Raw genomic sequence first — 14,965 nt, forward strand, 5'->3', positions numbered from 1 at the left:
ACAGGATGAAGCCTTTGGGAGAAAAACATTCCTCCCACAAAAATGATGTGCAAGACACTGATGAAACTGAACAGGAGTATAAGTATAGTAAAAAGAAATAACTGAAAGAAATTTAACCTTTCTAAAAGCCCAACTGCTAACCAGAGGTGTAACAAACTATCAAGGTCTCAAGGAGGAGAGAATGAAGGGTCCCACTTGAGAGTTTCAACTTTAAGAGATTTCACCTTTCAGGAGGATCCTTTCTGCCTGGGAAAAATGAGAAAGAAGACATAATCTAAGCTGGCAATATGGAAAAGCGCAAAAGCAGGATCAGGCGCACAAGAGCAAAGGGCAAAGTGACCTTAGCAAAGGAACACAGGTTTCCAGAAAGATCAAGTGAATCCAAGAGCTAACTGCCCTTCGGAAATACGGCAGAATTATCCTGTCCATTTGTGTCAACAAAGCAAGGAAAAAAAAAAAAAAAATAAATAAAAAGACTTCTCACAACATTCTATCTCTGTTTGCTTCTCCCCCCCCCTTTCTTTTGTGGGGGGGAGGAGAAAATAATTTTCAATAACCAAATTAAAAAATGTTATCATAGATAGAATTTTTAAAAAATAATCATTTGAAGAAGAGATTGGTCCCTGAAATCAGAGCAGAATCTGACTCCAAGAAATTCCACTGAAATTTGCTATGCTACTTGACTTTTCAAGGAATTAATTCAGGTGCTGACACACTTTGGGTAGCAATAAAACAGAGGTGCCAGCACTAGGTAAACTCAAGGTAATGGCTGGCATGGTACATTCTCTTATTTGGCAGGATACAGGGCCTGGAGAGATAAAATGAAGTTATAACTTATTTTCATCTTTTTTAAGTAATGGGAGAGTGATTACCCCAACCCATGTTTTGATCAAAATGAACCTGAGATGAACAAAAAACTAAAGGAAAGAACAAACCAGGTACCAAAGCAGAACTAAAGAAGATGATAATGAAGGAAAGGAGAGGGAGATACAAGAAGCACCAGAACAACAGCCAAGAAGACCCAGCCCTGGCAACAAGAAGCAGGAAGATGTATACAGATATTCCAAGCTATTGCATATATTCAAGTAAGATGCCACTAGCAACAAAACTCCCAGGGCAGAAAAGGCAAACTTTCCTGGCATCCAAATAAGTAATGGAAATGAGTTCTGCTATATGCATTCCAGTATAAATTAAAAATTTCCCAGGCTTAGGAGCCCTGCGTGCTGCTTTCACACGAAGGCCAGCTAGATGTGGAATAAGCAAATTCACATAACTATTTTTGCTGCTCTTCTTGATACTAAAGGAAGAGCAGTGGTGTGCAAATGCCAAGGGAAACTTTAGAAAAGGCAAAATCATCCCATCTGCCCTCCTATTCTGGCTCTGGTTCTGCTCAGATACAGCCATCACAACTCAGACCACCCTGGCAAACACACATGTCCACAACAAAACCACTGCTACCACCTGCATACCCACTCTCCACCAGCCCCAAACAGTTACCAATCTCGCCCAGCCTGCTCCTGTACACTGGCACCACATCATCTCTTCACAGCTCTCACCAACACAGAATGCCACCTCAAAGTCCTTGGACCTGCCAGCCCCACCATGTCCAGGATCTAAAGGACACACACAAGATCCTACACGTCTGGAGTAAGCCTGAATCACAGAGACTACTCAGTATCTTCCATGATCCCCACAGGTTTCTGTGATCTCTTTACAACAGCCCCCACCTGAGGTCTTCAAAAAGGTGTCACAGGAGGTGCCAGAATCCTCAAGAAATAAGTACTCGGGACTATTAGTATCCAAACAATATTGCATTCCTTTAACTGCCTTATTTCTGTTAAACGTGTATCAATGCTAGAAATCCAAATGTTATAAATGGTGACTGCTCTCAGACGCTAAAGTCATTTAAAGAACGTTTCCAATGGCAGCAAAACAGGGTGAGCATTTCCCCTTAAATGGAGATCGAAGACCTGCTTCTTAAACAAAAGCTGGAACATTTTTAAAGACCTGAAGGATTGCTTTAATGAAGCATGGCACCCTGAAATACTCTCGTGGGTGAGTTTCCATAGACTGTTACAGATCTGCAGAGCTAATCTCTTCAAGCCCCTGAAAGTCACCTGTTAAGTAGTAGCCAGAGGATACATAACGAGCCAAGACTGGAGACAAGAACCAGAGGCAGCACCCAAGGCTTCATCAGGCTCTTGTCAGAATTGTTTTTCAAAACACAAGTTTGATTACAGAACAAAGTGTCCTACAAGCCCATTTGGGTTAGATCCAGAGCAGATTCTACACCATGATCAGGCTGAAAAGCATGCTATTCACCATTCATGGAGAATCACAGCAAAAAGCACAGCACACATCCCCCCAGACACAAGCCTGTATTATCCATGAATCAGTGCATAGGCTGGGGGCTCCACAGACCCCGGTGTTCTCCTGGTGAGGCAGCTACCAGCGCCCCAGGAGCACACTGCAGGAGCCCATCCAGCCCAGCACAGAACCTCCAGTTTCCACTCATCCCTCTATTCAGAGCCAGCCAGCTCACTAACTTTCCCGACTCACCACCCCATGGACCAGAAACTCAAAAAGTTTGCTTTTCGTAGCTTTGCGAGCCCCTCCTGTAACTTCATCTGTAGCCATCAGGGTCTCCTCAGCCTCTCTCACTCTCTCTCTTCCTCTTTCTTTCCCTTTTCTGCCTTTTTCTCCAACTCTCCCCTCTGAGTCCTGCTGGGCTCTCACACTTCTAATAGCGCGGAGTGGGGAGGGGGCCCCTTCAGGGCCTTCCTGACGGCCCACTCATGCTCAGCCTCAGCTGCTGCATTCCTCCACTGATAAGCCAGAAATAGTTTGTGCTGCCGGGCTCTGTCTGTTTACTCTGCAGGGACAGAAAATCCAGCTTTTTAAACCTCTCTGTCCAAACAGCAGAGATAAGCAGGAGGCAAATTGAAAAACACATCTCAGTTTTCCGTGGTAGCGCTGCAGCCTCTCCTCCTCTGCATCAGGGATGGGAAATTCTGGGGCAAGGGGAAGGGGGAGGGGGCAACTTCAGCAGTGACACAGAGCTCAGCACTTCGCAGAGATGTTTTCTCATTAGAAAATGCAGCAGGCGAGCAGTGGTTTTCCCCTGCTCCCACTGCTCCTCCCGCACTGCATTTCCAGGCCCTTTCCCGAGGGACCTGGCAGGCAGCACACAGAAACATTCGCTGGCAGCATTTCCAGCATGAGAGACGAGAGCTAACCCCTTTGGACAAGAGAAGCAGCGGGAGGCCGGAGCTGGGAACAGGGAGGGACAACATGTGGAAGCGAGGGGAAAGAAAGCGTGTGAGATGAGCGGAGGGAGGGGGTGGGGGGCAGCATGGCGGCACAGCTCCCACGGCTTGCTGCCGACCCCCACTCCCACCGCCTCTCCCCAGCGACCACTCTCGGGATTCTCTGGCACCACTGTTATGCATCCTCTAGAGACCCGGGCGATTGACAGATGCAGACTAATTATTAACACCGCAGCTGCTCTAAGACATCAGCAGCTCGCTGCTTGTCACATAAAGCCCTGCTCGACAGTGTGCGATACGCCAGGGCACTGCTGGGAACACGAAGCCCGCGGGGAGGGGAGCAGAGAGCGGCAGCTCACCCCCTGTCAGCGCGGGCGGCGCGGCGGCCATTCCGCAGTCAGCGCGGCTCCTCCGCGGGCCCGCTCTGCCTCCCGGCAGCTCGCAGGGGCCGATGCTCCCGGGCTCCCTCAGCGCAGCAACAGCCGCGGTGCTGCCAGCTTACAGCAGGGCTTTATTCTACTCCTCTGCTTCAAATTCTCGTCTACGGGCTGTGAATTTTCTGGCAAGACTGCAAACAGAACATAATCAGATAAGAAGCAAATAAGAAATATTCTGCCCGCATCCAATACTAAAAACAAGCACAGAAGAGGCTGCACTGACTGGCAGTGAAAGGCAAGCCATCAAGGTCACGTGCTCTTCTGTACATGGGGATGAAGAGGCACCTCCACGATTTTTAGGGTCACTCCAATGTCAGTGCTAGTGTGTGGCAACAGCCCTAGGAATCGGAGAAACTTAGGGAGGGTGAGTGTGGTTATCCGCTCCCCCTCTCAGCCCCTCAGAAGGAATATGCCAGCAAACCAACACAGCCTTGCCTTGTTCTGTGCTGGAAAAATTCCTCAAGTTCTAGCTGAATTAAAGACACATATAATCTGGAAAAAACTGCTGTGTGTCTGGTGGGCGTAATAATGTCAGGTTAACTTATCTAGAGGGCTTTTTCCAACCTAAACGACTCTAAATTCTACATGCCAGCTTGACTGGCAAGGCAGCATCCAGTTGGTATCTGCCATGTTCGTTGCAGACCCCAGACTCACAGAGAAATGCTGACTGCCACCACTGAGCCCGTGCCCCGCTCCCGGCAGACACCGTGCCTTTTCCTCACAGCCCGCACGAGCTGTTGTGCCGCACCGGCCGGCGGTCCCAGCGGTCCCGGCCCGGCCCCGGCGGCTGTTGCCCCCTCGAGGGAGCCCTCCCCGCCCGAAAGGGCACCGAGGCCGGGCCGCAGCGGCTCCTGCAGCAGCGGCTCCTGCAGCAGCCGCGGTGCCGGGCGCGGCGCGCGGGCCCCCCTCGCGTCCCCCCGCGCTCCGCCGCCAGCACCATCGGCACCGAATGGCAACGGCGCGCCCGGCACGGGCAGGGCGTGCGCCTGCCACGGCCTCGGCCCCGCCGCGGGCGGGCGGAGACCGGCCCGGGCCGATCCACCGCGCCGGGCCGGGCAGGGCCGGGCCGGGCGAGCAGAAGCGCGGCCTCGCGGCTCCGGCGCGGCGCGCGCATGCTCGGCGCAGCCCCGTGAAGGTCAGCGCGGCCGCGGGGACGCGCGGGCGGAGCGCGCTCACCCCCCGCGCGGGCGCGCCCCGGCCTTTGTCCCCGGCCGCGCATGCGCTCGGCCCGCCTCCCGCTCTTGCTCCGCGCCGCAGACGCGGCCTGGCGCTGCCGCCGCCGCCGTCCCAGCAGCGGGACATTTGCTATGGATGCTGCTAATTTAAACTGAAAAACATACAATATACAACTAATCTAGCTGCATGTTCTCAACAGACATCCAAAAACAGATTTCCTTGAACATCAAATTCCAAGGCCAGCCACTTGAAAATGAAGGAATGGCAGTCTCGCTTCAGCTGTCGACTGAGTAAATGTAAAAAAACCAAGAAGTTTTAAAACCCTGTAACAATAAAAACTCAGCTCTTATTTAGCATGATGGTAGCTCTCCAAGCACTATAGAAAATAAATCAGAACATGCAGCTCTTCTATTTTGCAAATGGAAAATACTGTACAAAGGGATGGAAGTGACTGCCCAACATCACCTAGCTGAGAATGAAACCCATTTCCTGTGATTCTTCAAACTACTGTGCGAGGCATTTGCACAAAAGCGTGAAGGTTACCATGCAAGAATGTAACTTCCCATATTAAGAGAAACAGCATATAATTTTATTTTAAGTTGGGTTTCTGTTTTCCCAACCTTTTTTTTTTTTTTTTTTTTTTTTTTTTTTTCTCACAGAAGTGTGTAAGATAATTGTGGATGTTCTCTATAAAGTGCCGATGCCATGCCAGCGGTGTGCGCTCCGGGGTGCTCGGAGCGTGGGCTCGGGCTGTGCCCCTCGGGGCTGGGCACGCACCGGGGCGCTCCTGCTCCCTGCCCGCTCCCTGCCCCTTTCCAGCCCCTTGCACTCCACACACGGGCTCAGCTCCTTCCCTGGCACCTCCTGCCCCACGGCCAGCCCACCTGCTTCCCGTGTCTGTGCTTTGCTGTAACTTCTGCACTGCTATTCAGGATTTTCAGGCTGTTAAACCAACATGGCCCCATTAGAAAAGAGATGAACCAAGTTGTATTAGGGGAGACACGTTTGCTGTTACTTGTGATTTTTTGATCTGTAGGTAATTATAGAAGTACATTAAGGTGCTGACTGCCTTAAGCAGGTGTGGTTTCCTCATCCAAGTTTCACTAAAGTCAGAGTCATCCTTTCACTGAAACTTAAAATATTCAGCAACAGATTTGGAACTGATGCAATATGGCATAGAAGACATGCTGGAACCAGAAAATATCCCAAGACTAAGGTTCTGCTTAATCTAGAGAAATGTCCACTTGTTCCTGAGTTCTGAATTATTCAATAGTCTCATTAACAATATGGATAATGTACTTAGAGAACATGCTTATTCAATTTCCCAGCAACATACAGTTTGGAGAGGTTAAAAGTTTGCTACAAGAGATTATTAAAATTAAAATCCTGAGGACCTGGAGATATGTCCTGTTTTTTTTCAAACCACAATTCAATCAGAAACAGTGCAGAGTTCCACATAAGGACATAAATCAACAACTATTTATACAGAAGACAGGGAACAACTAATTGAAGAGAGTTTTTTTCATAAAAAATATCTCGGGATATGATAGATCATAAGCTGATGTGAGTTCACAGTAGTACACTGTCACACAATAAACAGATAATCAACTGCAGGAATGCTGCCCCACTGCTCTCATCCCCTTGGTGGCAGCATCAGCACTGACAGCAATACTCCAGATTCTTCTTTTCTCATCTCTCCTCCTTCTCCCCATCCCCTGAGCTCTCCAGGGAACAAGCTGTTCCAGCTCAACATTTCCTTAAGGTTGCAAAATTAAATTTTGCCAGAATTGCTGATGAACTCCTCCAAAGCAATTCTATCCTGGTATGAATTGTCAATGTCTCATCCAGAGCAACCTTTGCAGTCAGGGGCTCTGTGCATCAGAGGAAATGTGGGAGAAACCAGGATGGTGAAGGAGAGGACATAAGAGTGACAAGAACTCTAAGGCCCAAACAAGATAAAACAATAGTCATCAGGTATCCAAAAGGCTGCTGCAAATACAGGGAAGAGCTGCTCCCCACACACTGAGTACAGGAAATAATGGGGTGAATTTCTCCCAGGAAGATTTATGTTAGGTACTAAGAAGAAGCACAGCAATGACAGTAGAGATGTTCTGGTATCATTTGTTCAGCAAGGATGAGAATCTCAGTCGCCATAGGGATTTCAAGACCAGGTTAGACATGCACCTATCCAGAGGGATGTAGGTGGTGTGGATTCTGGCTTGGGGCAGAACAAAGGACCAGCTGATTTCCACAGGTTCCTTCTGCCTTATTTCCCACAGAAACTGTAGGAAATTTTATAACACAAAGGTTTCTTTCTCTGTTAGAGAAAGTACTTGTTCCAGAACTTGTTTCTAAAATCTATCTGCAAGGGAGGGAAGGAAAGTGGAAAGAAAGGGAAAGGGAAAGGGAAAGGGAAAGGGAAAGGGAAAGGGAAAGGGAAAGGGAAAGGGAAAGGGAAAGGGAAAGGGAAAGGGAAAGGGAAAGGGAAAGGGAAAGGGAAAGGGAAAGGGAAAGGGAAAGGAAGATTAAGACAAAGAAAAGTGTTTGTCTCTGTCTCTGAAGGCTCCAAACATGATTGTGCAGAGGCAGATAGAGAAACTTATTTCCTGATTATTTTTAAAGTAATCAAGGTAACAACAGGGATGCTAAAAGATAGATAAATAGATAAGATGAATATGTAATATTATAGGATACAAAATAATGAGTCATCAATTACCACATCATTGACCATACTAATATTTTAGCCAATTCTGCGCAATTCTGTTTCACTTCATGGTATGGTGTCTAGTTCTACCATGCCTTTATCTCTGCTTTTCCATCATCACCATCCTCATCACTCCTCTTTACACCAAGTGTGCAGCAACAGCTGTGCACCACTTCAAACATCTAAGCACAGAACCAGAGCACTGCAAGCAACAGCCACAATCCTGATCCTCTAGCCAAGGCCAGAGCACAGCTGCAAAGCATGAGAGGTTAGGAGTAAAACTTTGGCCATAGAAGGAGAGCAGTTGGGAATACAGATTTGAATTTTTCAAAAGTGAAGGAAATAGAGGAATTCTTGGTGGGTAATCCTGAGGGAGCAGAGAAAAACATCTATCAACAATTGCCCTCAAACCAACTGCCCTCTAGTCCAAAAAGTGTATTTTCATGATATTTGGTGATTAGAATAATGGCTTTGGGGTGCATTTGGTAAGAGCATCTTAAAAGATTAATCTGCTGTCAGTCACTGACAAAACAGAGCTGAGGGAACCCCTGGCTCTTCCCAGTGAGGGTGGTGAGGCCCTGGCTCAGAAAAGCTGTGGCTCCCCCATGCCCAAGTGTCCCAGGCCAGGCTGGACAGGCTTGGAGCAACCTGGTCTGTTTGGTTCCTTCCTACTTAAACCATTCTACAGTTCACTGATTCTAAGTATAATCAATCAGCAACCATGTCACATGTAACTCTTTCAGACACAAGTTTATTGCACAGGACTTTAAATCTTGATATTCCTATAGGACAGCTGCTAAAAATCTGAGTTCTGGGCTTTGTATATGTGGCTATTTTAATTTACTCTTATCAACATTGTCCTTAGTGGTCCTTTATATCTAATGTTTATGCTTTGAAGCATTTCTACATAGCTGTCACATCCACATTCACTCCTCCTTTCATCAGACTGAACAAGTGAAACTGTTATTTGCATTCTTAAAACTCTGTGCCCATTTCTCATCATTCCATCCTTTCCTGCCAGTCCCAGTTAACCTGGCTAGAATAAGGGCATGCAGAACTGTGCCTCCAGTGCCCAGGCCACATGCTCGTGTGCCATTAAGGCTTCTCACCAGCAGAAATCTATCAAACCTTGCTGGGCTCACAGCTGCCTTCCACAACATTCTGACAGTGACAGCTCCACATTCTCTTGAATGTGAACTGATGTACCAGGCTGCTTCTCCTTCTCAAGCACTGTCATTAGATCCCTTCTGGCAAACAGTGCCTACTCCTGTGAGCAGGGCCCAAACTCGTGGCTGTGCACTGCACTGTCACCAGGTACCAGCTGGTTCCTGTTTGTGCAACTCACAGTCAAGCAGTTCTTCCCATATAACCTGCTCTCTTCTGCTTCAACAAGAGATACTTTGCATTATCAGCAAATTTAATTATTACATTGCCTATTTTTGTGTCAAGGGCATTAGTGAAAATATTAAATTACACCAATGCCAAGACAAATACTGAAGAAACTGCAATGTCTTTTGTATCTTCTCTATGGAGCCTTACCAACTCTGCAGTTCTGCTATTACCTGTCTTCTGTGTCCCAGCCAGATTTTCAGATCATACTGTATCAAAGGCTTCACTCAAGTCTAGACAAGAAAGACACTGATTCCTTTGTGCAGAGAATTGCTTATCTGAGAAAGAGCAGATCAGTAAACTTAGGCTGTTTTTACATACCATGCATATTCCTTTCATACTCAGTTATTTTCTCTTTCAAAAATCATTCTTGAGCCTTGCATGGACTTAGGATGAAGTTAGTACATCTGCCTGGAATACTCTTGCCCTTCTCTACTCCCAGAAAACCTACAGGAGTTCCTGGTTTTCAGGAAAAACAAATTTAAAGCCCATTTTGATTAATACTAGCAATGTTAAGAATTATGTCTATTTTCACTGAAATTAATTTGAAAATTATCAATAGTTTAAGCAAATCAATGATAAGTAAATATGGACTGAAGGATGTATTCCCATGCAAAGCTGCCTAAGAATTGAGCACTAGGAGGCTGGAGAAAGCACAGAACCAAAGAAGGAAAACAGAGCAATCTTGGCATGGGTGTCTCATAAATCCAGCTCTCACTTCAGCTGAACTGGAAGGACAATTAGCAGGGGAATACAATTACATCTGCCTTAGAACATGATGGAACTCAGAGCAAGTAACAGTGGTGATCATAAAAAAAACTGCACTGCCAGACAAGGCCAAATGTCTTTTAAAATTATTTTATTTGGCAGAATAATTACAACAATTACAGATTACCCCAAAAAGTCAAAGTTAATCTCAAACAATACATCATTACAGCAAACAATGGCTTTGGAAAGAAACAATGGCAGCCAGCAGGAAATGATAAATATGACTTAGAGGCAATGTAGTAAAACATTATCATATGCCTGTAATTCTTAGTAGGAACATAATTTGTATAGGATTTGCATGTACCATTACTGAAAATTTATAAGCAAGTAATAAAAACAAGTGGAAGGAAAGCGACTGCTATGGAATCCAAGGTGAGTTGTTACATACAGATTTTTTACCTCCTTCAAAGATCTAAAAGAGAAAGTGAAATATATGTAGATTAAATCCTCACACAAGAGGATTTTGGAAAAGTTTCACAGCCAACCAGGAGAGAGGATAAAAAACTCCTATCGCCCTAAAATGTTAGACAGGAGATTTAAGATGGAAAGAATCAAGCTGGTGGAAGATTTTTGCTGTGGTGGGAGAACTGTGCTGTGTCTGTGCAGCAGGCAGGATGGCTCACTCATCCTCGGAGCGCCGATCCACCAGCCCATAAATAATGTCTGAAACCAGAGGCGTGTGAGCACAGCAGCTCTGGCACAGGGACACCACCCGGGCTCCAGCTGCTCGGTGGGCTTGGACTAGGGCTTATCTGAGCAAACAGGTACTGCACAAGTGGAAAGTGTATCAGGCTGCAGCATAACACGGGTTTGTGTGCTCCTCTCCAACAGCCCAGCCCGGCCCAGCACAGAACAGCACAGCACAGCACAGAACAGAACAGCCCAGCGCCCAGCCCATCCCAGCCCAGCCCAGCCCAGCCCAGCCCAGCCCAGCCCAGCATAGCTCAGCTCAGCCCAGCCCAGCACAGCCCAGCACAGCCCAGCCCAGCCCAGCCCAGCACAGCACAGCACAGCCCAGCCCAGCACAGCCCAGCACAGCATAGCTCAGCTCAGCCCAGCCCATCCCAGCCCAGCCCAGCCCAGCCCAGCCCAGCCCAGCCCAGCCCAGCCCAGCCCAGCACAGCACAGCCCAGCCCAGCCCAGCACATAGCTCAGCTCAGCTCAGCCCAGCCCAGCCCAGCCCAGCACAGCACAGCCCAGCCCAGCACAGCACAGCCCAGCACAGCAGAGCCCAGCACAGCCCAGCATAGCTCAGCTCAGCCCAGCCCAGCCCAGCCCAGCCCAGCGAGTCCAGCACAGCCCAGCCCAGCACAGCACAGCACAGCCCAGCCCAGCCCAGCACAGCACAGCCCAGCTCAGCCCAGCCCATCCCAGCCCGGCCCAGCTCAGCCCAGCATAGCTCAGCTCATCCCATCCCATCCCATCCCATCCCATCCCAGCTCAGCCCATCCCAGCTCGGCCCAGCTCAGCCCAGCATAGCTCAGCTCAGCCCATCCCAGCCCGGCCCAGCTCAGCCCAGCATAGCTCAGCCCATCCCAGCCCGGCCCAGCCCAGCACAGCCCAGCACAGCACAGCCCAGCCCAGCCCAGCACAGCCCAGCACAGCATAGCTCAGCTCAGCCCAGCCCATCCCAGCCCGGCCCAGCTCAGCCCAGCATAGCTCAGCTCATCCCATCCCATCCCATCCCAGCTCAGCCCATCCCAGCTCGGCCCAGCTCAGCCCAGCATAGCTCAGCTCAGCCCATCCCAGCCCGGCCCAGCTCAGCCCATTCCCATCCCAGCCCATCCCAGCCCGGCCCAGCCCAGCCCAGCCCACAGGCCCTGCCCGCCTTTGGCTCGGCGGCACCGCAGCCGTCCCAGCGGAAGGCACAGCTCAACAACAAAAGGCACATGAGTGGTGCCGCAAGTTACTTGTTAAATCATCTTCAAAACGTGCAGGCAAAAGAAATGGAAGTTGAATCATTATGGCATTTAGTGCTTTTCAAAACACAGTTTACTTGGGAGAACCTTCAGGAGAGGGGCTGTTTGTGCATGGCCATGAACTGCCAAGAGCTGAGTGTTGCACTTGTGTCACTTAGTCTGTCACATGCCACAGTCCTTCCCTTCTTGGGACTCAGTACTTTATGCTGCCTGAGAGTAAAAGCAGGTGCAGCCAAGAACAATGTTGTCTCTGCCCTTGACAGTTCACAGAAGTTATCAGATGGAAATAGAAGGAGCGCAGTGGAACAGAGAGCACCAGCCATCCCGACAGGTATGCCAGCTGTCTGGCTACACTTGTTTGGAACAGCCACCAAACTCCTACCCTCTGCACCCCATCCTTGCCACCTGCTGTCTGATAAATTTATACCCAGCCTGCAACTTGAAACCATAGAAATAATGCACTTGTGGGGGCACTTATTGTCTCTTGGGAAATAGCTATGCTTCCTTCTTCAAAAAGATTCCCTAGTGTTCTGATATATATATATATATATATATATATATATATATATATATATATATATATATATATATACCAGAATATACAGCCAAGCTGTTATATATACATATGACACAGCAACACCAAATGCTAATTATAAATATGATGCCAAGTAATAATACATAAATTTCTGCTAAGGTTATAGAGAGAAAGGCTTTCTAAATTGTTATTGTAAGTCTGAGATACCATGAAAATTAAAACAGTATTTCTTTAAATCCTTTTAGTTAAGATCTTGGATATTAATATCCAGTAGGATATTCACCTAATCTAAACAAGCATAAAACAAACCTAAATATTGTTGGAAAGTTTATGTTATGGAAAGTTAATAACTAATATTCAAATAATAAGAAATACCAGGAGCTAAGAAATATTCCAACACAAAACAAACTTGTCTTATTTCTGTTCTTCAAAAGAGGTTCTTTTGTCTATCACATAACTTACTCCTTTTATGCCACATTTAATTTTTAGCAACTAACTCTTACACTTGGCTAATTTTGTTTTGACAATTACTCATTTTTTTCTGTTTCTCCACCTCTTTCTATTCAAGTCAACCCTTCCTCTCCCCAGTTCAAGTTCCTGCTGTTGCACATCACAAATTCTGTCTCTTCTGAACTTGGCAAATGCTTCTTTCTTCACTCTGATTAAATCCTCTTGGAATGCCACAGGCAAAAATTTGGTCTCAAACTATCTATATGCAGTAAAGATTCTGCATATAGATAAAGGTCCAATTCTGCATCCCTCTGCATGGCATCAGCCTTATGCATTTGCTTATTTTACCCTGCCCTGTATCCACTTTGCCATGCAACCCCAGGATGCCTTGTCTCTTCCACAGTGCTTCAAAGAGTCAACAATCACAGTTCCTCATAAGAAAACATTTTATCAAAAATCAGTGGCAGACCTGCATAGCTCTCCTGTTACGGCCTTATTTTAAGGCTCATGACCTTCCCTTACACTTCAATTCCATATGTCTATTAAAAGACCAGTGCTGTGAACCCTCTTGCCTGCCTGCAGGAACAACAGGTCTCTGATCATTTCAAACTAGACAAAGTCCTGAAGAACACCCTCAGAAAATTACTTCACACCTGGTGAAGAATGGACTACATATAATTCCAATAGTTAACATTTCAGCTCCTGATCTTGTTGCAGTCTCCCTGCAGCAAAGCATCTGAGGGAGCAGGACCGTGTGAAATGCTTTTTCTGCCATTGCCTATGGCTGGAGGACAGAAGGCCCTCAGTCATTGTCTTTCAGACTGAGGAAGGTGTGATATATTCTCCTGACTCCTGTAGCAATGGTGCTGTATCTGGTCCCAGACCAACAGCACACCTCTCCCTGCACCCCAAGTTCTGAACATCCCCACTGTTGGTGCTGCTCCCTCTGCTCCCTTTTCACCCTGAACGTGCACTGAATTCCAAGGGAACTGACAGCCCACAGGACAGAAGTGCTGTGATGGCTGGAGACACTCTTCAAGCAAGGGCAGGGGTGAGGGTGAGGAAGAGGAGCTGCCCTTCAGCCACGCGTGTGGCTGGAGCACACAGAGCTCCATCCTGGGATGGACAGAGAACGAGCAAGAGCTCACAGACCAGAGCCAGGACCAGAGTTATCAGGCAGGCAGGTGTCTGCTGCAGACCAGCTGCTGAGGAAGAAGTGGTGAGACCACAGACAGCAGGAAAAGCCCCCATGTCCCCAGTACCATGGAAGACTTCAACCAGCCCAGTGCCTGCTGAGGGGATAACGGAGCAGGGCACAGGCAGTTGATGACACTTGTGTCACACTGAAGATAAACCCCTAACATGGGCAACTGAGGGGCAGACAGAGAGGTGCCCTGCTGGGATTGGAAGAACTGGCCAGTAATGTGAAGGTCAGAGCAGCCTTGGCCAGACCATGAGATGATACTTCAGGAGCATGAGAGGATGGATCATGGTAGAAAACAGGATCACACTCTGGAGAGACAGGCAGCTGGTCTGTGGGCCAGAGAGGGTTAATGAATAAGGGTTATTTCTGAAAGGTATTCTATCAAGAATACCTTGGCCTGGAGACTGAGGAGAAGGAGATAAGCAGAAGAAAACCTGCGCTGGGAAAAGTATTTTTAGAAAAATCTTGGGAAAAACAGGTGTAGGTGGGTTTTACACCAATGAACATTATGTTGATCTAGTGTAACTAATGAACAAAGTGCAAACTTTGTAGAGGGTATAAAAGACAGCAGGTTATTTTAATAAAGGGATGTTAGCCTTCTGAGATGTAGTGTGTCTGTACATCACACCCACCTCTACAGCAACATCACAGCCCTAGAGTTCAAAAAAGCAAACTTTGGCCTCTTCAGCGATCCTGGAAGAATTCTGAGTTACAGCCTTGGAAAGAAGAGAGTTCCAGGAGATCTGCTTGATTTTCAAGGATTACCTCTTCCAAATTCAAGATTGCTTCATCCCACAGGCAGGAAATTTATCAGAAGCAGCAGGAAACCTGCATTCATGAACAAGGAGCTCCTGACTGAGCTGAAGCATTACAAGAGGCAGAAGCAGGGGCAGGGAACCCAGAAGGAATACAAAGACAGTGTATTAGCAATTAGGATAACAAAAGCCCACCTGAAGTTGAATCTAATGAGGAACATGAAGGGCAGACAGAAAGGTTTTTGCAAATATCTCAGCAGTAAAAGATAGACATGTGAGAATGTGGGCTTAGTGGGGAGGAGATTTGCTGAGAACGAACACAGAAAACGTTGAAGTACCGAGTGCCTTCTTTGCATCTTTAT

The 14,965-nt window shown here is 47.5% G+C and overlaps 1 protein-coding gene across 9 annotated transcripts in view; it reads right to left on the reverse strand.

Annotated features, from left to right (window-relative positions):
* Positions 1 to 14,965, reverse strand: part of SMARCD3 (SWI/SNF related BAF chromatin remodeling complex subunit D3) — a 78,618-nt gene that overhangs the window by 49,883 nt on the left and 13,770 nt on the right. The window contains exon 1 of one of the 9 annotated variants that reach the window (XM_079301204.1): positions 2,560 to 2,865. The exons of 3 other annotated variants lie outside the window; for them this stretch is intronic. In XM_079301204.1, coding sequence (XP_079157330.1) covers positions 2,560 to 2,637 — 78 coding nt within the window. In that variant the 5' untranslated portion in view covers positions 2,638 to 2,865. Of the gene's footprint in view, positions 1 to 2,559; positions 2,866 to 14,965 lie in introns of those variants that run through there. 5 more of the 9 variants (XM_079301205.1, XM_079301206.1, XM_079301209.1 and 2 more) reach the window with 5 other exon arrangements.

This window comes from Erithacus rubecula (assembly GCF_903797595.1).
Source record: "Erithacus rubecula genome assembly, chromosome: 3".
Classification (NCBI taxonomy): domain Eukaryota; kingdom Metazoa; phylum Chordata; class Aves; order Passeriformes; family Muscicapidae; genus Erithacus; species Erithacus rubecula.